This window comes from Equus caballus, chromosome 3 (assembly GCF_041296265.1).
Source record: "Equus caballus isolate H_3958 breed thoroughbred chromosome 3, TB-T2T, whole genome shotgun sequence".
Lineage (NCBI taxonomy): Eukaryota > Metazoa > Chordata > Mammalia > Perissodactyla > Equidae > Equus > Equus caballus.
In genome coordinates, this window is record NC_091686.1 from 58,607,606 (window position 1) to 58,630,525 (window position 22,920).

General features: G+C 40.9%; 1 protein-coding gene across 1 annotated transcript in view; it reads right to left on the reverse strand.

Moving 5' to 3' along the window:
- CDS1 (CDP-diacylglycerol synthase 1) overlaps positions 1–22,920 on the reverse strand; it is a 60,992-nt gene that overhangs the window by 28,999 nt on the left and 9,073 nt on the right. The window contains exons 2-5 of the mRNA XM_001915383.5: positions 15,381–15,508; positions 9,991–10,087; positions 3,395–3,492; positions 7–146 (exon numbers count right to left, since the gene is read on the reverse strand). Of these exons, the coding sequence (XP_001915418.3) occupies positions 7–146; positions 3,395–3,492; positions 9,991–10,087; positions 15,381–15,508 (463 nt within the window). The remainder of the gene's footprint in view (positions 1–6; positions 147–3,394; positions 3,493–9,990; positions 10,088–15,380; positions 15,509–22,920) is intronic.

The window sequence follows — 22,920 nt, forward strand, 5'->3', positions numbered from 1 at the left end:
ACTTACCTGCCAGATAGAGGGCAAAGGATATAAATCTGTGGTAACGAATAAGGAACTGAAGTTGCTCTTCTCTTTGAACAAATGTAGCAAAATAATCTGCTACGGTCTCTCCATAGAAAAAGTAGTTTACACACAGTAGAAAGTACCTATAATTTAAAAACAATTTGCTTTTTATATTTGAAGCTTTCTTCCCTCCTCAAACTCAACAAAACTATTCTCTACATTTTGATGATGACACAAAGATTCAAACCAAGCTCAGAAGACCAGTTCAGGATATATTCTACCAAAATGCTTTTTTCCTGTTTCCAACTCAATTTTATTTTTTTATCAGTCAACAAAAATTTCCTGATAATAGTTCATGCCTTTATTTAGCTCAAAATCTAATGCCCATGGGGCCAGCCCTGTAGCATAGAGGTTAAATTCACATGCTCTGCTTCAGTGGCCTGGGGTTTGCAGGTTTGGATCCTGGGTGCGGACCGACACACTGCTCATTAAACCATGCTGTGGCGGCACCCTGTATACAAAATACAGGAAGACTGGCACAGATGTTAGCTCAAGGAGAATCCTCCTCAAGCAAAAAGAAGATGACTGGCAATGGATGTTAACTCAGGGCCAAACCTCCTCACCAAAAAAAAAAAAAAACAAAACATATCTATTGCCAGAGACAGAAAATTAGGAAACTATGTAGAAAATACTACACATAGACAAACACACACTCTCTCTTTCATAGAGACACACACACAGAGTACTAAGTTTATGATGAAAATTCCCTCCAAGCTACTTACAGCTCTAATTTTTGGGGTTTGTTTTGTTTGCTGAGGAAGATTAGCCCTCAGCTAACATCTGTGCTAATCTTCCTCCACTTCATATGTCAGTCACTGCCACAGCATGGCTGAGGACTGGTGTAGGTCTGCACCCAGGATCTCAACAGAGGCTGCTGAAGCAGAGCACATGAACTTTAACCACTATGCCACAGGGCCAGCCCCTCTGATGCTTTTTAACAGTAGAGATCCTAAGCCAAATTCCCATCTACCCTAAAGAGTATCAGCAGGGAAAGAAGGAAGGGGTAATTCAGCCTCACCCCTCCCTGCCCACTGCCCTGCACACTACTGGCATCTCTCTCCCTCTCCTCAATGCCTCGGATGCACTCAGCTGAGCAGTGATTTTTACGGGGTAGCAGGGGGGTCTGGGAGCTAGCTGCAGGTGAAAATCTCTAGGAGAAACTTTTAAAAACTCTATAAATCACCTGTCCCTCCTCCCAGTCCTGGTACATCCTTTCCCAGAGGGAGAGGCTGAGCCCACGAGATGGCTGATGGGAGCTTGTACGAGCCAGGTTTCAAGGCTGAGAAACACTGCCTTGGAGCTCCTCTGTGCCTCGTCCTTTGACGGGCAGAGTCTGAGGTAGCCAGGAGGGCAGAAGAAGAGGACAGGGGTCGTTCCCCTCGGGTTCTCATGGATGGAATCAGACCCCACTGTTCTCAAAGTAAAGCACAAGTGTTCTCGTTTCCATCAGCCGTGTGTGCCACTTTTCTATTCTCCTGTCTTTGACTCCTCGGTAAGGCTATCAAGGCCTACTCTAACCCACCAACCCAACATTTGCCCACTATTCCCTAATACCTTCTGCTCAGGAGGGCCAAAGATGTCTCACCATCTGCGGCACATGCCTCCTCCACCCCACATCTAGAACCTGATGGATGCTGCTTCCCCAGCCCAGAGCACTCTTCTCCATCCAAAGCTTGTCTTTATTTCAAGTGACAGTCTGTGAAGCCTTCTGCAATCACTGGAGCCCGTCCAGACCTACCTTCTTTTTCCTACACTTGGAATCAATCCTGCATGGTTTAGCATTTAATTATTCTCCAACTACTTAATCTACCTAACAATTCCCTATGCATGTCACCACTCATGAAGAAACTTGATGGAAGGAAAAATCAACTATTACCAAAATCTAGAAACTGTTGTTTGACTATTCTAAACCCCAAAGGTGATACATCTGTTTTGTTTGTTTTTTGCTGAGGAAGATTCGCCCTGAGCTAACATCTACATTAGTCTTCCTCTATTTTTTTGTATGTGGGACACTGCCACAGCATGACTAGTGAGTGGAATAGGTTTGCAACTGGGATCCAAACCCGTGAACCTGGCCTGTCGAAGCAGAGTGCTTGAAACTTTAACTACTCAGCCATGGGGCCAGGCCCACACATAAGACTCTAGCCCCTCTGGCTGTTACTAATCAAACAGCCATATTCAAAGGCACAGCCAGTGAGGGTAATTATGAACTATTATGTTAGCATGTTTCCCGGTCAAGGTCTTGATAACTAAGAATTATACCTGAAAAGTTTTTAAAATATACAAAATTTTATATACTAAAATCATTTGGTGATTTATTTATTTATTTATTTTGCTGAGGAAGATTGGCCCTGAGCTAACATCTGTGCCAATCTTCCTCTATGTTGTATGTGGGACACCACCACAGCATGGTTAGTGAGTGGAGGAGGTCAGCACCTGGGATCGGAACCCACAACCCCCAGGCTGCCGAAGCAGAGTGCACAAACTTAGCCACTACGCCACCGGGCTGGCCCCCATTTTTTTTTCTTACTAATATTACACACATTTGTGCATATACAGTTTTTCAATGGCTAGTAACTGCTGGTGCTGTTTACAAGGATGCCTTGTACACTGCCCCCTCCATCAGAGTCGTCCTCTTCCCTCTGACTACCCTGCAGGTTGCATGTCACGGGGCCCAGAGCCTGGAAAGGAGACCAAACCAGAAGCAGCAAAGGGTCATCTCTCCTCTCACTGCCCCACCCCCCAGGGCCTATGGGGGCTACGAGAGGGTGGGCCAGCTTCCAGGGAGGGAGGGAGGAGGGAGACAGTCCGTTTGGGTTTTCCCCTCCTGAACAAACCACTGATCACTCAAAAAAAAAACAAAACAAACTATTTTCATACCTCATCTTTCAATCTTTGTGGAGATAATTTAATTTTGTGTGTGGTCTCATGCCAACTGAGGGGAAATAAAGCATAAGATTACACATATTTGTAACATTTTACAAAATAAAACTTTTTGTTAAAGTTGTAACTTATAGTTACAATGCGTCCAAGGTAATGTTGAGGTTTTTTTTAAAGAGGACAGAATGGTATATATATTCAATATAAATTAAATGTCTTTACAAAGAGTGAAAGATTGGATGTAAAAATAGTTGTGTTGGAATGGGAGAGTTAAGAGTGTTTTTCTTTACAAAATTCAATTGCATTCTTTTATTTCTCTCTCTCTCCAAAATCAATCTATAAATCTATCTATAAGGCCAACCGTGTGGGTACTGACTGATGAGGATGCTTCCTTTATAAATTTTAGGAAAGAATCCAATTTTCCCATCTAATATGGTTTTAAGTTACTCACCAGCTTAGCGTTCTAAACCATGGCAGGTCATAAGAACGATAGACTCTGTAGCCTATGGTGATAATTTCATGGAAGCACTTCACTTGGATGCCCAAAACCTGAAACCAAGAGAAAACAGTAACATACATTTCTCAACGTTCACTTTGTGCTTAATCATTTAATAAGGAGCTTGTTGTTGAATGTATTTTAAAAATCTTTAGCCTACTCGTTTTTACTTATTCTAAATGTCAGTAGCAAACATTCAATATTTGACATCTCTAAAATCAAGTGATGTCCCAAAGGGACAAGCAAAACAATGTTTTCTCCAAAAAGTTTGAGAGCTCCTTCTCGGGGTAGGAGGTAGCACTCTAGTTTAAGGTTTAAAGATAAAATCCTTTTGTCCATTTTGTTTCTTCAGTTACCCTAGGAAAATGATCATATGTGAAAGTTCGCTTGTACATATTTATTTTTAACCACACATCCTGATATACGTGCCAAGGATAAGCACAGTGTCGGGACAATGGCTAAAACATCTTTAGCCAGTCACCTAAGGGGCTGTGCCAACTCTCCCACAGTCAGCTCCACATGACCCGAGCAATGCCAGCGGGGCTGCTTTGGCAACTTATCCACAGCTACTCTAACCAGTCAACTGAGTCCATGCAGTTCTGTTTGAACAGTGTCCTATATACATGCCTAGGACACGGGTTTGTATTTATAAATCCCTTTTTGATGGTCTATTTAGCAGTCCTTCCAACTGCTGCACCCACCAATCTGCGTACAGGTAACTCCTGACATGCAGCATCATAGCCAGTGCTTGGCTTAAGTCAATTCCAAGACTCAAAGAGCAAATGGCAAGTTGAACACGTTACCATGAACTAAGAGATTAAAATCTTTGTGAAGATAGCAGACTAACTTTTTCAGCCTCTAGAGAATATACCCAAGGGCTTGTTTTTGTATAGCCCTGGAACAAAAAATAGATTTTATAAATATTTGTTTCCTTTTTTTGAGGAAGAGTAGCCCTGAGCTAACATCTGCTGCCAATCCTCCTCTTTTTTTGCTGAGGAAGACTGGCCTTGAGCTAACACCTGTGCCCATCTTCCTCTACTTTATATGTGGGACACCTACCACAGCATGGCTTGCCAAGCAGTGCCATGTTCACACCCGGGATCCGAACTGGCAAACCCCGGGCTGCCAAGGCGGAACGTGTACATTTAAACGCTGCGCCACCGGGACAAACCCCTGCCTAAAATATTATCTGGTCCTTTACAGAAAAAGCCGACCAAACTCTGCCCAAGGATATACTTTGGGATTTCTTTTTAAGATCTCCACAAATTAGCTTTTCCAAACCTACTGCTCAGGATATTCTTGAGCTATTTTTCCCCGCTATACCTATTACATGTCCAATCACACGCTTAAAATGTAATTGAGTCTCCTCAGTCACATGATAAGAAAGCATTATGCCAAACTACTATAATTAGTTCTTTTAAGAAAAGGTCATAAATGTGTTAAATATAAAGACAAGAGAAAATTTAAATATTGTCCTTCAAATAACCTTTGTATATAATATCAAGTCATTTTTTAACAAAAATAATCACAGAACGGCGGCACTGCTAGATGTTAAGATAACATGGCAAAGCCATGCTATTTATAGAACCAAGGGCTTTTAAAATATCAAAGGCACTGATGCAATTTCTATGAACACATTTGCTTGAGAACAACCATGAGCACTATATATGGTATTTTACTGACGGGAAAAAGAAAAGTATTTTTAACAGCACACACATATATTTATATGATTGTCAATTATAGCTTGCAATTAGAATTAATACAGAACTGCTGGGGAAATAGAAAACAGGGGATTCAAAACACTAGCATTAAAATCCTTGAAATGGATGTATATCTTCCAGGGCTGGGTGATTACACAGAAAGTGATACTCCACACCATCAATGCTGGTGGCAATGCACAATGGTGGGACTCTGATGGCCCAGTTAATGTGTTAAGAACCTTAAAAACAACCACCAATATGTAAATGCCTACTTTGCTAGTCACTGAGGACTCAGAGAAATAACACACGGCATCTGTGCTCAGAGAGGCATCACCTGTCAGGGAGAACGCACCAACTACAGTACCACGTGGAAACAGCCACATGGATATAAGCTCAGGCAGACAAAAAACCTGGAGCAGGGGATGGGCGTGGCCGCAGTTTGGGCAAAGGAGGAGGATATACAGAGTCATGCAGGCAGAGGAGGACAAGCATGTTAAGGGAACCCCAAGTAGTTCAAAGTTGCTGGAACACAAAGGTGGGGGTGAGAAGCAGAAAGAGACAAGCCTGGTCACAGAATCACAGGAAACAGCCGAAACGAGTTCATGCTGATCATAAAAGGACATGATCAGATGTGAGTGTTTGGGGTAACAACAGTGGAAAGAATTGACTGGAGCGGCAGCGAGAGTAGAGACAGGAAGGCAGGCAAGATACCACCATCCAGATGAGTGGGGATGAACATCGACCCGGGACAGCAGCAGAGGGGTGGGGTACAAGGAATAAGAAACATCGAGGAGGAACAACTGACTGGATTTGGTGGTTGAGGAAACTGAGGGGTAAGGGAGAGAAGGGAACACAGGATAACACCAGGGATGCTTGGGAAAGTAGACAGATTTATGCAGAATGGCTGGGACAGAAGAGAAGTTCAGATTGGCATATGCTGAGTTTGAACTATGGTATCTATGGGTTATCCAGCGAAAAGCACCTACTTTCACTTTGAGAACGTATTTGAAGAAAATAAACCTACATATGAAAAAAAAATTCTAATATGTTCAGGAATAGTGTTCTTCATAATAAAGAAAAACCAGAACACAACCTGAATGTCTAAAAATAACACGATGGTTTAAATAACAGGATGCACTCCATTCATCGAGTAGATGGGTGCCTTAAAGCTGATGGTTGTAAAGAGTGTGGAGCAACATAAAACATTCGATAAGCTGTTTAGTTTAAAAAGCAGGATGCAAAATTTTAGTCACATTATGATTATAACCGTGGTTTTTAAAACATAAAAGAAAAAAAGGAAGAAAGGAAACATACCAAGAGGCAGAATTACTTGGGTTTTGGTGGTTGATGATAGGGTTAGGAGTGTTTTTTTTTAATTACCTATTTTCCAAAGTAATTTTAATACACTTTTATAACTTTCACAATGGGGAAAAAAGTTAACACATTATTTAAAAGTAAATTACATAATGTGAATTCAAACTTAATTATTAGAGAAGTTTCCAAGAAGGTGGGGGGGGACCTCTAACAATATCTTTTATATGTTTAAATCTGCCTTTAAATCAAAATATACTTTGGCAACTCCATCACTTACAAAGTGTGATTCCAAGCTGTGAATGCTACAATTAAAGTACTATAAATAGAGGTTTGAAGGAAAAAAAGCTTCTTTTATTTTTAAGGATCATGAGTATGAATTTCATCTTAGAATAGTAGCTATTGTTTCCTAGAAGTAAGTTTTTAATAAAATTCTCTTGAATTAGTCATTTTTAAGTGTTCATATTATAAGACAAATACAAGCTAGATACAATGTGTACTTCTCAAAATATAAATGACCTAGTTTTGGATATGAATGCAAACAAGACTTTAAAACACATAAAAGTCATATTGATTAAGTAGCAACAGCACGTGTGTACATGTGTATATCCATCCACATTCCCTTAACGTAAATGTCATAAACATAACATGTATGTATGCATGTGTACATGTAGGCATGCACGTGGGTGCATGCATGTGCAACAAACCTAAATAAGAGTAATAACAGTTCAATGCTACTTTAACTAGATCTTTAACATTATTTTCTTCTCTGATTAAACTCATCAGTCAAAGCAAATAACTTTGTGATAAAATGGTATTTTCCTTTCATAATAGGAAAATAATGAACAAAAAAGCCCAAGTACTTTAGGTATACTTATGATTCTCTTTCAAAAATTCAGAATCCAGGGGCCAGCCCCATGGCCTAGTGGTTAAGTTCAGCACACTCCACTTCAGTTGCCCGAGTTCAGTTCCCAGGTGCGGACTTACACCACTCATGAGCAGGCATGCTATGGTGGTGACCCACATAAAAAACAGAGGACGACTGGCACAGATGTTAGCTTGGGGTGAATCTTCAAGGCAAAAACAAAAAAGGAGGAAGATTGGCAACAGATGTTAGCTCAGGGTGAATCTTCCTTAGCAGAAAAAAACCCCCAAAACTCAGAATCCAAATATGCAAGGATGTCTTTAAAGATGTTCTGAATTTTGACATAAAGAGTAGTTAAAAATTGTCTCTATCCACAAATTCTGGCCCTAGTTACCACACTAGTTTACTTTGGGAAACAATGTAACTTATTCACAGGGAGCCCACCAAATCAGACTGAGTCAGTGTATTCAGGACACTGGTTTTTTGCAATGTCTTAGATCAAAATTATCCTCTAAAGGGGAATAATAATTCAAATGATCCCTATTATTTTCAATGTCTCCTCAATGCTTTATAAATAAACCCCAAACTTCTTCATATAGTTTTGCAAAGGCCCTCCAGAAACTGATTTCTAACTATCTTTCCAGGTTCAAAGGCCCTGTGCTCTAGGACAAGGGCATCACCCTCTTCTCCTGACAAACCTGGTCATTTGGACCTTTGCTCACAGTGCGCCCTCCACCCTGATAAGAGTCTCAAGATCCATTCAAAGGCACCTTCATGTGCAAAGCCATACCGGGCTGTCTGCCCTCACCTGCGCTTCCTCCCCGTCCACTCACCGCACAGCGCTGAAAAGTGCTCTGCACACACTCTCACTCCGTAAATGCCCAAGGTCCAAGGCCAGTGGTGGTCACTGACACTCCCAGCCCTCACTGGGTTCAGTCTCAGAAGACTGGGAGCTGGGGCCCTTCCCTCAGGTCACACCTGCACAACGCTCACACCTGCATATCTGGCTTTCAGACTCGGCATCTCCTGTCCTCACATTGTCGGTGCCAACCATTACCATTTTTCCTTTGTAAGAAAAAGCTTTAAGATGTCAGCAAATTAACAGGACAGAAAAAGTAATTTCTTATTCATTTCTATTACCTTGATATCCCCAAGGAAGTACAAAATTAATGAGGACAAAAAGAAAAGCAAAAGGGCCTTATGGTGCTTAGAAGAGGGGCTTTAAGTGGTTTCAGGAGTTGATGGAATTTTTCATCTGACTGTGTCTAATTTCACTTCAGAACTTATTCTTTTACAGGATAAAAGGAAAACCATATCATGTTGCCCACAGCTTATCACTATGAATAGGACTGAGCACGGAGGGGGTGGGAGAAAGCAGGTGACAGAGTTAAACGCACTTCTACCTGGGTGAGAACACAAGGAGAGGTCGACCTAACTGAGGGGGGTGGGGAAAAGGAAATAAGAACAGAGAGGGACAGCGTGCACATCCTGGAGAGCAGGCTCCCCAGGCGCAATGCCAGACCACGCCCAGCCCCCAGTGCCTGAGAATTCACTGAACAAATGCATTTCTCCTTCTCACTTCCACCACTCAGGGCTTCAAACGTTCAAGCTTTCTAGATATCAAGGCTTTTGTACGTGGGAATCCTCTGCTGTGACACTCCTGCCCCCAGGTCCCCCTTCAGCTCGCTGACCCCTCCTCACTTGTGCACACAGTGGGCACAACGCTCCTGAAAACTCTCCCGGCTCCCCTCTGCTCTCACAGCATCCTATTCTTTTCTCCAAATGCTTATTGCAGTTTGTGATTATATATCCGAGTGCTTCTTTCAAGTGTGGATAGTAAGCTCCACGAAGGCAGAGGTAGAAGCATTTTTCTCAGTACCACCGTATCATACCCCAGAACTAGGGCAATGCCTGGCTCCTGGCAGGCATCCTGAAAGCATCTGCTAAACGAATAATTAAAAGCTGGAAATACTTGTCTGGCTTCATGACTTATTGGGCTTCCCGTACACAACAAACTCCCAAACTCCCAGGATGGCTTCTGCTTACCTCTCTGGTCTCATCCGCAGACACCCTCCACACGGACAATTTGCAAATCCCCCGACGGACCAGACTCTCTCATTACCACCATGCCTCGCCCATGGTGTCCCCACCTTGGAATGCCTTCCCCTGTCCAGTCTCTTCTTTAGGACTCGGCTTTGGCGTCACCTCTCTGGAAGTCTTCCTTCATCTCTGTCTCAGGCTGGATTAGGTACTTTTTTTACTGTGCTCTCCCAACAAGTTCTATTACATGACCTACTCCACTTATTTACTACACTATTTATTCATATGGTTACTTCTGTGTCTCTGCCACTAGACTGAATTCCTTGAGTCAGGGATCTAGCTGACAGTTATCTACACTGAAGCTGTGTGTGTGTTTCGGTAGCATCTAATGCTTGGCAGACATGTATCTATTATGTATACTTGGTCTCTGCTGAATGAACACAGTGAATGGCCATTTTGCAAATGGAAAAGATTAGTCCAGGTCACTGCATGAACGAGAAGATGCTCAGAGGAAGTAAATTTCCTGTTACCAAGTCTTGAATTACCTTCTCTTTTATGACATGCTTAAATTAGCCCAATCACATCAATGCTGAAAAACAAAGCACAAGATACTTAGGAAAATGTAAAACACTTACAAGAAGCATCAGCATAAAGGATCCCATATAGATGATCAGGAAAAACAATGAAATCATAGTCAGAGTGAGAATTCCACGAATCCACCAGTTTTTCCACCTACAAAGAAAACGTTTGTAAAGTTAGCATTTAATGTTTTCTTTTGTTTTTTTGTGTGGTTTCAGTACTGAGCTGTCAGACTTCCAGATTTTCCCTAACTATACTCTAAGAATCCCGTACTTCGCCTCATTTAATAACACCACCACCAAAAACCAACGAACCAAACAGCATTCCTTTGCTCACTGAGAGGTAAAGTAAATGTAAAAATGTTAGCCAGAGAAAGAAACTAATTTGTGCTCAACATGAATAAGGATGAATTGTGGGGCCAGGAAGTCAGGTGGTTGGTGTGCATGTGTGCACATCCCTCCAGGAGTCTTTGGGAGGGAAGGAGGAGCCAGGGGCACAAATCCTCTAAAACGATGATGACCAGTCCTTTAGGGTGGTGGACAAAAACAGTAATGATTTTAATGGGGTATAAACAGAGAGCATGGCCTTGCAATGAGAAAAAGAAAGGAGAATACAAAACTGAAAGTGAGAGCACAGTGAAATGAAGAAGGCACGAGGAGGTCGGTCTCAGAGGGCAAGGCCAGAGTGAAGGTCACTTCCTTCTATTGCTCAAAGTGCGCTGTCTGCTTTCCTTGATTAGGGACAAGGCCTTCGGTAGGCAAGTTTTTCTTATCCTCGGTCCTTGGCTCAGTCCTTAGAAGAGCTACGCTGGCTGGTTCCTGGGAGGCCGAGAGTTGATCTCCCTCAACCCTCTGGCTGTAAGTAAGGGCCTGGGGTGCCCAACTGCCCCCGCCCCTCGCAGGAGCCTGGCCCCTCATCTCCAGTGCACCTTACAAATATTATCACTCTTGATGTGGCCATGTCATGAAAAACGTCAGCAGCCACTATATGAAACACCCAAAATGATTCTAATAACATCTATATATGGATAATGATTTCTGAATCTAAAATTGCTGCCCTCTGCTTTTATTCATTCTACACTCATTTTACATTATTACCCACAGTAAAGTTTTTTCTTTAAGACTTTTCTGACTTCTATTAATTCAAATGACAGCATTTAAATTACCTTACAAGTGATTTGGATTCAACTTAAAGTATGGGAACACACATGCACTGTTTTCTAAGCACAGGCCTTCATTCTCCTGCCTGTAACAGGAAAATTAGCTGATTTCATCTATTTATCAAATACTGATTACATTCCCTGCTTTCATTCATACATCCCTGCATTCATCCTATATAGTCCAGATACTGCTAATAAACTAATCTTTCTCAAATATCCCTTTTATCATCTCATTTCCACACTCAACATCTAAAATGCCAACAACAGTAAGTCCAAACTCTTTTCTGTAGCTTCAGAGGATTTTTCAGGAGGTGATCAAATTGTACTCATCCGACTTCATTTCCATCTACTATTTAACAAACTATGTAGACTCATAAATTTTTCATGAGACTGAGTTTGGGGATTGAACTGAAATGAATATAGAGTCAAAAATGCTACAGCTGAAAGGTTGCCTTTAGTTTTATAACTATAACTTTTTATGGATTCATGAGTGGATTAGGAAACCGGGCTAGGCCACAGAGTGAGCCAGAGGTAAGTAAAGGACCATAAACCAGTCTCCAGATGATAACCCTGCGCCGTATGTGAGAAACCCAGAAGCGTATTTAGCCCTCCTTTATAACTGGTCCTCAGACTCGGAATTATCAAGAACCGCTTCCAGAGAAGGGGACACTACGTAAGTATCAGGAATCAGTCCCTCAGAGTGTGTGGCCAAGGTCCATGTACCTCTAATGTTAGATGCCTGGCTTTGAACTTCAGAGAATGGTAGCTGCTAAGAACCAGAGATTTTAAACAGGAAACGCAGTCTCTTCATATCATCCAAAGATTTCATGGTAACTGAAAACCTGGGCTCGGAGGAACATATTTTACCAAGTTGCCTTTCATTATACAGGTATTTCCTCTCCCAGAAAAATTCCCCACCCCCAACAAGATTAAAGACTTGATTCCCTTATTTTTAATTCAAATAACTCCCCAAAGCTCCCAAGAATACGAATACAAAGTCGAGCACATAAAAGCACATACTTAAACATAACATTTAATCATGGAAACAGTAACCGAAAGTCTTCCTGCAAAAGCGAAGCGCTGAATTCAAAACAGACCATGATATGTGAAAAAGAATCACTGTCACTAAAAACCAGAGGACAGTCTGGTTCTGAATTCAAAATTCTTGATTTCCTTTACCAGGCTACCATGGCCACATCACAGAAAGCCTTCGTTGTGAGTCCAAGTCATCACTCCACAGATTATTCTGGAAAAAAGAACTTGGAATCAGTAGAGGAGAATTTCATTCAAGTCTCAGGTCCCAAGGACCTAGATGAGCTGGAAGTGAGACTTTTTTTTTAAGGTATATAATTAAGCAGTGTCCTTAAAAGTGATTATCTTAAGTGGTCACACACATTGTTCAAATCACTTACGAGATGTACAACGTCTTACTACAACTATTAAATGGTTTTTGTTTCAAAGTCACGACAAGATTTTTAAAAGACTATTTTCCTAGTGGTACAAGCATCATGAGTCATCAAGAACCTGGCAAGTTCACCGGAGCCAAGAACTGGGCCACAGGGGCACTCCTCAAAAATAAACAAGAACTTGCTGGGCCATTTGGCAAACAGCAGGAGTTTTGACAAAGTCCATGTACCAGCCTTTGGAGGAAGTGGACAGGCAGTGTGCAGGTTCCCAGAGGGAAGGAAGACGCTATCACAGAGGAAACAGCACAGTAACATGACACCTGCATGTGTCCTCGGTCTCATCCTCAGCACAAGTAACATCTGGGGCCAGGTAATTCTTTGTTGTGAAGAGCTGTTCTGTGTACTGCGGGATGTTCAGCAGCCTTCCCGGCCTCTACCCACAGGATGTTGTGGCAGCCTCTCTCGTGACAACCTAAAATGTCTCCAGATATTATGAAATATCTGCTGGGGAGAAGAGGCAGGATCCAGGGCATTGCCCCCGGGTGAGAACTACCAAGCTAGACTCAGAGCTGAAGAAAAGCTTCACTCAAGGATAGAGCCACACTTAACTGGCTAATGAATATTCACTCCCCGGACCCACGCTCAGGTCTAGAGAGGATCCGGAAAACTTGCCAAGGGGCTGAAGACCATTCAGGCCTCTTCCGATTTCAACAGCTCTTTTTGGCTTTATATATTAAAGCCTTAACAATGAGCATAAATCTTGACCAAGCAATTTCACTTTTAAGATTTTATCCTAAGGAAATAATTATGGATGCTAAATAAAAGTTAGCTACAAAGAAAAATGTTCAATGCAGAGTTGTTTTTAATTGTGAAAATTTAGAAATAAATGAAATGCCCAGCAATGGCTGCTTAGTTGAGTAAATTGAACTACAGCCATACAACGGAATATATCACGCAGCCATTAACAATATTTCAGTATATTTAAGGATGTTGTTCCTAATACCACAGAAGGAAATGAAAATAACAAGGTAGAAAGTACGACGCTATTTTCATGATACACACACACGCACACACTGCACAAGGGAAAAAAAGCTTCCAAGAGTAAACACCACAGTATTTTAAGTATTAATGTCTTGGCAGGAGGATTACAGGGTTTTTATTCCTACAATTCATGTAAATTTCTTCCATAATTAGTATTTTTAATCATATACATATAAAACTTCTAAATCTTTGCAAGGCAGACTATTTTGGGGATTAGATATAAAGCGGCTAAAATATAGACAACACAGACTTTGAAACATTCATTAATCTTTATAGAGAAGTTTCCTGAAAAGATTGAAACTGGTCATATATTATCTACTGCTCATTTTTTTAAACCAATTCTTTCATAAATAGACCACAATGCCTAGGTTCAGAATGCACTTCTGTCACTTACTAGCTACATGACCCTTGACATATAACAGTTCTGTGCCTCAGTTTCCTCATTTATAAAATAGGTATATAACCATACCTGCGCTACTGAGTTGCCATGGGAATAAATTAGTCCACATGTGTGAAGTGCTTGGAGCAGTGCCTGGCACAGACTGCACGCTCAATAAAGATTAACTGCTATTACTTGCTACTGTTACTTTATACCAGAAAAACAAAACAAAACAAAACAAACCATCATTAAGGAAAATCTTGTTATGTATAACACACAGGAATCCAGCATCATTCTTATATAACATCTGTATAAAAAAACTTCCGATCTGAGATAGATCTCATGTTAAAGCGAAAGTACATCTGTGAACTAGGTCATGAAAACAACTGGGAACAAGAACTATTAAAATAATCATGCTTTTAATAATAGACACCAAAAATTTGTTCTATTGGTTAAAAAAAAGATGAAAACTGTGCTTTGAACCAATTCTAATATGGTTACTCCTACCAATTAAAAAACAGAAAAACTCATATTACATTTACTAGATATGACTAAAGCAGTGTTTTTCAAAGCAGAGGTTATAACCCCCAGGGAGTAGAATCAATTTGGTAAGTCACATCCAGCACTTCTTGTTCAGTAACATAAAACAGTATCAAACAGAAAAGAAATGAGAGGTCATCAAAAACAGTAACAGCAAGAATTCTTAAACATTTCTGTGTGTCTTGGGATGTGGTATAAAATTTATCTCTTACTGTGTGTCACAGTCAAAAAGAAGGTAGGAAAAACACTGCTCTATACCAATATTTAAGATTTTACATATTAATCTGGATAAAACTTTACATTTATTTTGCTTAATATATTTTATGTATATTTTATAATTTTATATAAATTTTATAATTTTATAATTCATATTACTAAAGCATACAATGGAGGACAAGATAAAATTAGCTGAAATTTGGTGGTGATTAAATACTTAAAAATACAGCACAAGTATAAAATGGTAAACGGTTGTGGAATTTGGGACAATAATTTTAAACTTGGTTAAAAGAAAAAAACGACTTATTTCTGTCTGGCATTTGAAAAACAGGGAACAGAGAACACGGCATTTTCTTTATCAGATGCTCCAATACTACAAAAGACAACCTGAGGGAGTAAATGATCACTGGCTTCAGGAATCTGACAGAGTGCAGCAAAAATCCCAGCTCCGCATCCTACTAGCTCTGGAACCACCAGTTAGCCTCTCAGACTTGGTTTTCTCATATTTCACAAGATTTTGACGATGAAATGAAAGGATGAACATCAAGCACTTAGTGCCATGCCTCACCTATGGCAGAAGAATATAACAAACCCTCTCTCTCATATAGCTCCGAAACTTAGAAAAAGAGAAATTTGTTACAGGGACCAGGATGAGCTCACAGCTTCCGTTGTGCCCCCATTATATTCACCTTCATCCAATCCTACCTTGAAGATAAACCAGACAGAGCTTTCTTGAGGATCTCAGGGGTTCTATCTGAGGATGGGGGAATTTCTGGAATATCAGAATCTGTTCTGGAATCCAAATCTCCATATCTGTCATCAATATCTGTTTCCTAAAATTAAAGAAAAACAAAAATCACTTTGCAAAAGAAAAAAAAACCATGCTTCACAATGCATTGATTTACGCCTCAGTGTGTTAAATCTCAGTTACACGACTTGAAACAAAGAAACAACTACTAACTTATCTTGAACATCCGAGCACTGCTGTGTTTCCTTGTTAGGAAAGTGATTATCTGTGTGAAAATCTATCAATATAAAGGCTTAATTTTTTCTAAAAAGACACAAAAAGAAACTCTTATATTATCTAAATCAGAAATTTACCACAAGTAACAAATGTTTATTGTTTTGCTACTTAACTGAGAGAGCATGGTGTTAATTCCATGTAGATTCTGATCAGCAGTCCACAGTCCATTTTTTTATTTGATTACAAAACATTAACAACAGTAATATCTTACACTGGCAAAACATTTTATATAATTTTTAAGCATTGTAACTCCCATCATTTTTATTAGATTCTCAAGAGACAATCCCAATGAAACAGGTCAAACAGGCATTATGATCTCTGTTTTACTGATGGGTAAACTATGATTAAAACCTTTTGCTTTGATGGTGAGATTTTTAAAATAAAGTTATTTAAAACTCAAGCCGACTTCTCAGAAGCATGTACAGCAGTGTGCATGTATGTGGGGCCTTCAGACAAAGGCGGTCACTGTAGAATTTCCAGGGATAGAGTGGCCAAGAGATTTTAAGAACAGAGCCGCCTGATGCTCGGTTTTGAAGTTATTCGTTCTGCTGAAAAGTTAATGGTCGCCACTCCTGCATCCTCCCCTCTCCCACAGCAACCTTCGGTGAAGAGGGCTACACATACAAATGCTTCGGGAGAGTGGTCTACAGAGGGGGAAACTGGGGCAAAGGGGTTCTGTTGGGGTGGAGGGAAGAGAATACTCAGAGGCAAGTACAAGCAGATGGGGCACTGAGCAGAACAGGGGGCCACAAGTGATCCCAGGAATGAAAGCACCTGGGAATTCGGAATGTTCAGGAATCTCAGACCAAACTCAGCACTTATTAGTTTCAAAGTTTTGGCAAATTTCATTACCCCTTTTAACTGTTTCTTCATCCATAAAATGGAAGCATTTAATATAAAGACAAGGACTTCATAAAGTCAAAGAAGTAGGAAACTATTATTACAACTGAATCATCTTCCAATTCTTCATTAAATGGCTTACCAAATGAAATTTTATCCTTGGGGGAGTATTTTCAGATTTCACAAAGCAATAATAAATGTTTGTTTATTAACTATAACTTTCTTATTAAACAATTATAGAATTAAATGTGTCATACCAAAAATGACAAATGAAACAGACATGTCGAATTCCCACTGTGACACTGAGAGTCAGCTGGCCCCAAAGCAGCTTAAACAGAGACAGATGTTGACTAATAAACCGGTATACAGAAAACGAAATGTCAGAGAACCTGCTGTAAGTCTGACAGGCCAGCAGGCCTTTCACATCTGGAACAATGGAACACATCACTTTTTTTCCTTTTGTCTGCTATTCTTTTTCACCTTCAATAACCCAGAGTGTTGAGGAGGTGGCGTGAGTGGTAGCGGAGACGGTAACTAATGGAAGTGGCTCCATAATGCAACGTCGCCACGTTGCAGAAAGAGCACTAGACTAGGACTCTGGAGTTACTGGGACTAATTCCACCTCCACTCTACCTAGCAGTGTGACAAAGGGCAAATCACTTAACCCTGAAGAAACTCAGGCTTCAGTTTCCTCATTTATAACATAAAAACCATTGGAGGAGAATTCAAATTGTGCTCCTCAAGACCCTAAGGCTTTCAGCAAGCCACTCTGAAGTCCACTGGGCAATAATGGTGACATGCCATAACCCTCCCCCTTGTCCCCTCAACAAAGCTGTATTGCTTTATTCTTATTATTTACTCTTCTGATTTATATTTTATATACCTTAGAGAAACACAAAACTAAAAACTTAAGATTTAACTAGGCTTCTTCAATTTCATTCGAATAACTAAATAATAAAGGATAATTTCTAAATAGTAGCATTTTATAACAATGTTACTCAACTACTGGAATTAGTAGCAGAGATTCTTGCTTTCCTCTATTTTTTGCATGGATCCTCTGTTACAAAGATGTCAGACTTGACAAGGAAAACAAGAGTGTAACTGAAGACCTGGGGAAAGAAGGAAGTAGTACTTTCACGATCAACTAGAGTTGCGAGGCATTGTGCATGTGGAATGAAGGTATTTAAAATGTTTAAGAAAACCAAATCAGGAGCTTCTTCTCAAGCCCATAATCGAAAGACAGTGATACTCCACTTATGCACCCTCACAGCTTCCCTTCCATCTCTCTATACATTGATGACTCCCCATAACCCCTCGCCTCTAGCTCCCAGCATGCCATCTCTGGATGGGTTTTCCACCAGCACCACCTGAAACTGAACAGAAGCAAACTGTTCTCTTTTCCACATCATACTTGCTGCTTTTTCTGTATTTCCTACTCAGGTGAGGACATCACCACCAAAACAGTTAAGCAGTTACTCAGTTCAGAGACCTGGCTTAACATCTGCATCTCTCTCATTTAACCAAAACACATTCAGTTAGTTAGCAACTAGCCTGTGTGCCATTCCTCTTCCTCCATCTCCATCCTCACCCACTGCTACCACCCCCTTGCTGAGCAACGTCCTCTCTCACGTACCTCATCCCCGGTCCCCCTCCCGTCCTGCCCTCTCTAACCCACTTTCCACGTTGCAGCCAAAAGAATATTTCTAAACTGTAAATCTGATCTTAACACTCTCCAGCCTAAAACCAGCACGATAAGTCAAACTCCTTAGCATTGATTTTTTCATTTTTCACGATGAGATCCTGCTCTTCCCAGGCCTCTCTGATGACTCCAGTTTTCACACAGTGCCATTCTCTCTCTTGCATGTGGATGTTTGTTCTATGTGCAAAGTACAAACTGTGCACTGTCTCTCTTGCCCCCGTCCCCGGTTCTAATCCTCCCTTCCCCATTCCTCAAGACCAGCTACTGCCCACTCATCTCTGACTTTGGCTTCAAGGTCACCTCCTTTAAATATCTTCCCTGATCCCCAGCTCCAGGTTAGCCGCTCTTCAACTGCGTTTCCACAACTCCCCTGATTTTACCTATTAGTCTATATTAAAATAATCTGTTTGCTTGTCTGTATTTTCCAGTAGTCCACAAGCTTTGTGAGGAGAGGAAATACAGTCCACTGGCCTCACTCTTGAATCCAGAGGCTGGAAGAGGACCTTGGACAGTGGCTGGCATTTATTAGGCACAGATAAAATATGTGTTGAATGAATCGAGTCTGTCAATTCAGGCTAACATTTAAGATTAAAATAAGAAGTTCTCGTCTGTTCTTGCTAGCTGCGTAGTCTTGGCCAAGTCACCATGCCTGTGACCTCAGCTGCACTTACAAAAGATGAGGGCCTCTGACTATGAAGGACTACCCCTTTTCAAATATAGAATTATAAGGAAATATGCCTGGTAAATGATGGCCGAAAGTTGAAGAAATAAGCTTCTTTATTACCCTGTAAATCCAATTCCTACAGTGAAAGTGCACTTAGAAAATAAGAGCAAAAGCAATTTACAAATATTGATATATTTACTCCTCACCTTACCATAGAGATAGGTAAATAATCACCTCCATTTGGTAGGTGAAAAAGTTTAGGATCAGAAAGATTAAGTAAAGTGCCCAAGTTTACACAGCTCTAAGCAAAGTAGCTGGGAACTGAAACCAGACAGAAGGAAAACCGAAAGGACAATTCTCTCTCAAATTGATCTACAGATTCAATGCAATCCTAACAACATTTCAACAGGCTTGTTTTGTAGAAACATACAGGCTGACTCTAAAATTTATATGAAAATGCAAAGAACTCAGAAAAGCCAAAATAACTTGAAAAAAGAACAAAGTTGAAGGACTTAACACTACCCATTTTCAAGACTTATTACAAAGCTGCAATCAGACTGTGGTGTTGGCATACGAGAAAAATGATCACTGAAACAGAATAGAGTCCAGAAATAAACCCGCACACACACGGTCAAACGATTTTCAACAAAGTGGAACAGGTAATTCAATAGATGACGCTGGAACAATTAGATATCGATATGCAAAAAACAAAAAAAAAAAGGAAAAGAAAGAACTTTGATCCATATCCCACACCATTTATAAAAATTAATTGAAAATAGATCGTAGACATTTAGAGAAAACTACAGTCATGCGTCACTTAACGACAGGGACATGCTCTGAGAAAGGTGTTATTAGGTGATTTTGTCACTGTGCGAACATCACAGAGTGTACTCACACAAACCTAGATGGTCTAGCCTACTACACCCCTAGGCTGTATGGTACTAATCTTATGGGGCCACTGTTGTATGTGCGGTCCGTCCTTTACCTAAACATCATTATATGGCGCAACTGTATAGAACTTCCATAAAATCTTTGGGATCTTGGGTTAAGCAAAGATTTCTTAAATATGACAACAAAAGTATGATCCATAAAAGAAAAAAGTGATAAATAGAACTTCATCAAAATTAAAATTTTCTGCTTTTCAAAAGATGCTGTTAAAAGAATGAGAAACGCCATAGATGAGCAAAAGATATTTACAAACCATATATCAAATAAAGGTCTTACACCCAGAATACAAAAAGAATTCTCAAAATTCAATAAGAAAACAATCAATTCAATTAAAATACATGGGTAAAATATCTGAACCGGCATTTCACCAAAGGCAATACACAGATGGCTAAATAAGCATATGAAAAAATGTCCAACATCATTAGTTATTAGGGAAATGCAAATCCAAACCACAATAAGATACTACTACACATCTAATAGCATGGCTAAAATGAAAAACCTGAACAAACCAAGTGTTGAAGAAGATGTTGAGAAACTGGAACTCTCACACACTGCCGGTGGGAATGTAAAATGGTACAACCACTTTGGAAACCGGTTTGGCAGTTTCTTAAAAAGTTAAATATACATTCACCATTCTACTCCTAGGTAACTGTCCAAGAGAAACGAAAGCATATATCCACACAAAGACTGTACACAAATGTTCATGGCAGCTTTATTCATAATAGCTCCAAACTGGAAACAACTCAAATGTCTAAGAGGGAAAAAGACAAATTGGGCTAAATCCATATGATGGAATACTATTCGGCAATAAAAATGGGTGAACTACTGATACATACAACGATATGGATGAATGTCAAAATAACTATGCTGAGTAAGAAGAAGCCAGACAAAATACATACAGTATGTATACGTGTGTATGCATACATGTGTGTACAGTATTACATTTACACAAAATTCTAGAAAATGCAAACTCATCTACAGTGCCTGAAAGCAGATCAGTGGTTATCTATCAGTGAGGGGGGAATTACAAAGGGGCAGGGGCAGGGGCTGGCCCCATGGCCAAGTGGTTGGGTTCGTGTGCTCCACTTCAGTGGCCCGGGGTTCACCAGTTCAGATCCTGGGCATGGACCTAGCACTTCTCATCAGACCATGCTGTGCTGGTGTCCCACACAGCAGAACTAGAAGGATATACAACTATATACTGGGGCTTTGGGAAGAAAGGAAAAAAAAGAGAGGAAGATTAACAACAGATGTAAGCTCAGGGCCAATCTTCAAAACAAAAGGGCAGGGGCAAACTTTTGGTGGTGAAAGATATGCTCATTATCTTGATTGTAGCGATGAATTCATGGGTGTAAACACATGTCAAAACATCAAATTGCGCAGTGTAAGGTCGCGTATTTGGTTAGTGTATGTCATTTATAGCTCACAGTGACTCTGAAGTGCACATAGGAATCAGTGGTCAGGGAAAGGTGACTGAGGTGCTCCCTGACACTGGGGACAGGAACAAGGGCATGGGGCTCCAGTCCATACAAGATGATGCCACCAAAGAAAAGTCTCTAAAGAAGGTAAGCAGCGGTTTAGAATTCAACAAAGGGGGATACATTAAGTCACTCACACTTTCCACTCCTTTTACACCTGGTCCCTAAAAAGTGAGTCAGACAACCAGGGTCAGCTTCTCCACCATGGGTCCCTTCAGGGTCACACTGATCCCTGTGCCTAGTTCAGCACTAAATTTGCAGCCAAGCAAAAGGCAACCCTGCAATGACACAGAGCTCTGGGCCTAAAAGGAGCAGTCCTTTTAAAAATCTTGAAGTTACACAGTTCTTACTTGAAAGAACCTTAGGTTCTATTTCCAATGTCAGCATTTCCTCTCTGTTCCTTCACTGTTCCTATGTAGACACAAATTCCTTCCATTTCTCCCAGGACAAGAAGTGAACTGCCTCTACGTGTGCTGGGAGGGGACTAAGCTGATTTATTTCCTAGTGAGTCAGCAGTATTGTGAACCAAGAGTGGTTTTCGGGGGTGTTCCAGACCTCTGTGACAATGACGAATGGTCAATGGACTGAATAACACAGCATTCTGTGGACAGAAATCCGATTATCTCAGTGATCAGCTCCAGGGTCCTATCCTACACTTATTAATTATAATTGATAAAGCCTCTTCATCTTTTCCAAATTTGAATTGAAAAGAAAAAGACTGTTCCTCCAAATCTTTCTCCGCAGCCCTGTCCTATTCTCCGCTGAAGGAGAGAGATAATTGGATGGTCCACAGCACCACCATACTATCCTGATCGGGCACTACACATACAGTGGATCCCAAGGCTGGGATCGGAGAAAACCAAATGTACCTCAGCAGTACACAAAACGCCGTAGTAAGAGGCAAATCTGATGACGCCACTCATCCATTTAAAATCTTCCAGGGCCTTCCCACTGCTCAGATCCGACCTCCTCTCACTCTCCAGCCAGGGCTCTCGGTACGCCCACTCTGCCACTTCATGCTCTGTAGGACTGAACTTCCTGCAACCCCCAGAGCAAACACAGTCTTAACCACTCCACATTTTGCTGTCTGTAACATTCTTCCTCCTCAGAGCCTAGCTTTGCTGGCTAGTGTGTCCTTCTCCCAAGGTCTCAGCTTAGATATCTTTTCTAGAAAACCTTTCTTCAGGGAACCTGTCATAAGCAGAATAAGGGCCCCCCAGAGACGTCCATGTCTTAATCAAGGAACCTGTGAATATGTTATGCCACAATGCAGACTTAAAGTAACAGATAGAATTAAGTTTGCTAGTCAGCTGTTCTTGAGATGGGGAGAGTCTCTGGATTATCCAGGTGAGTTTAATATAATCACAAGGGTCCTTAAAAGGGAAAGAGAAGACAGGAGAGTCAGTCAGAGATGTGATGACAGAGGCAGCGGTTACCGTGATGCTGGCGTTGAAGATGCAGGAAGGGGCCTCGAGCCAGGGCATGCAGGCAGCCTCTAGAAGCTAGAAAAGGCAGGGAAAGATTCTCCCCTGGAGCCTCCAGAAGGAAGAGGGCCCTGCCAACACCCTGACTGTAGCCCAGCGAGACCCATT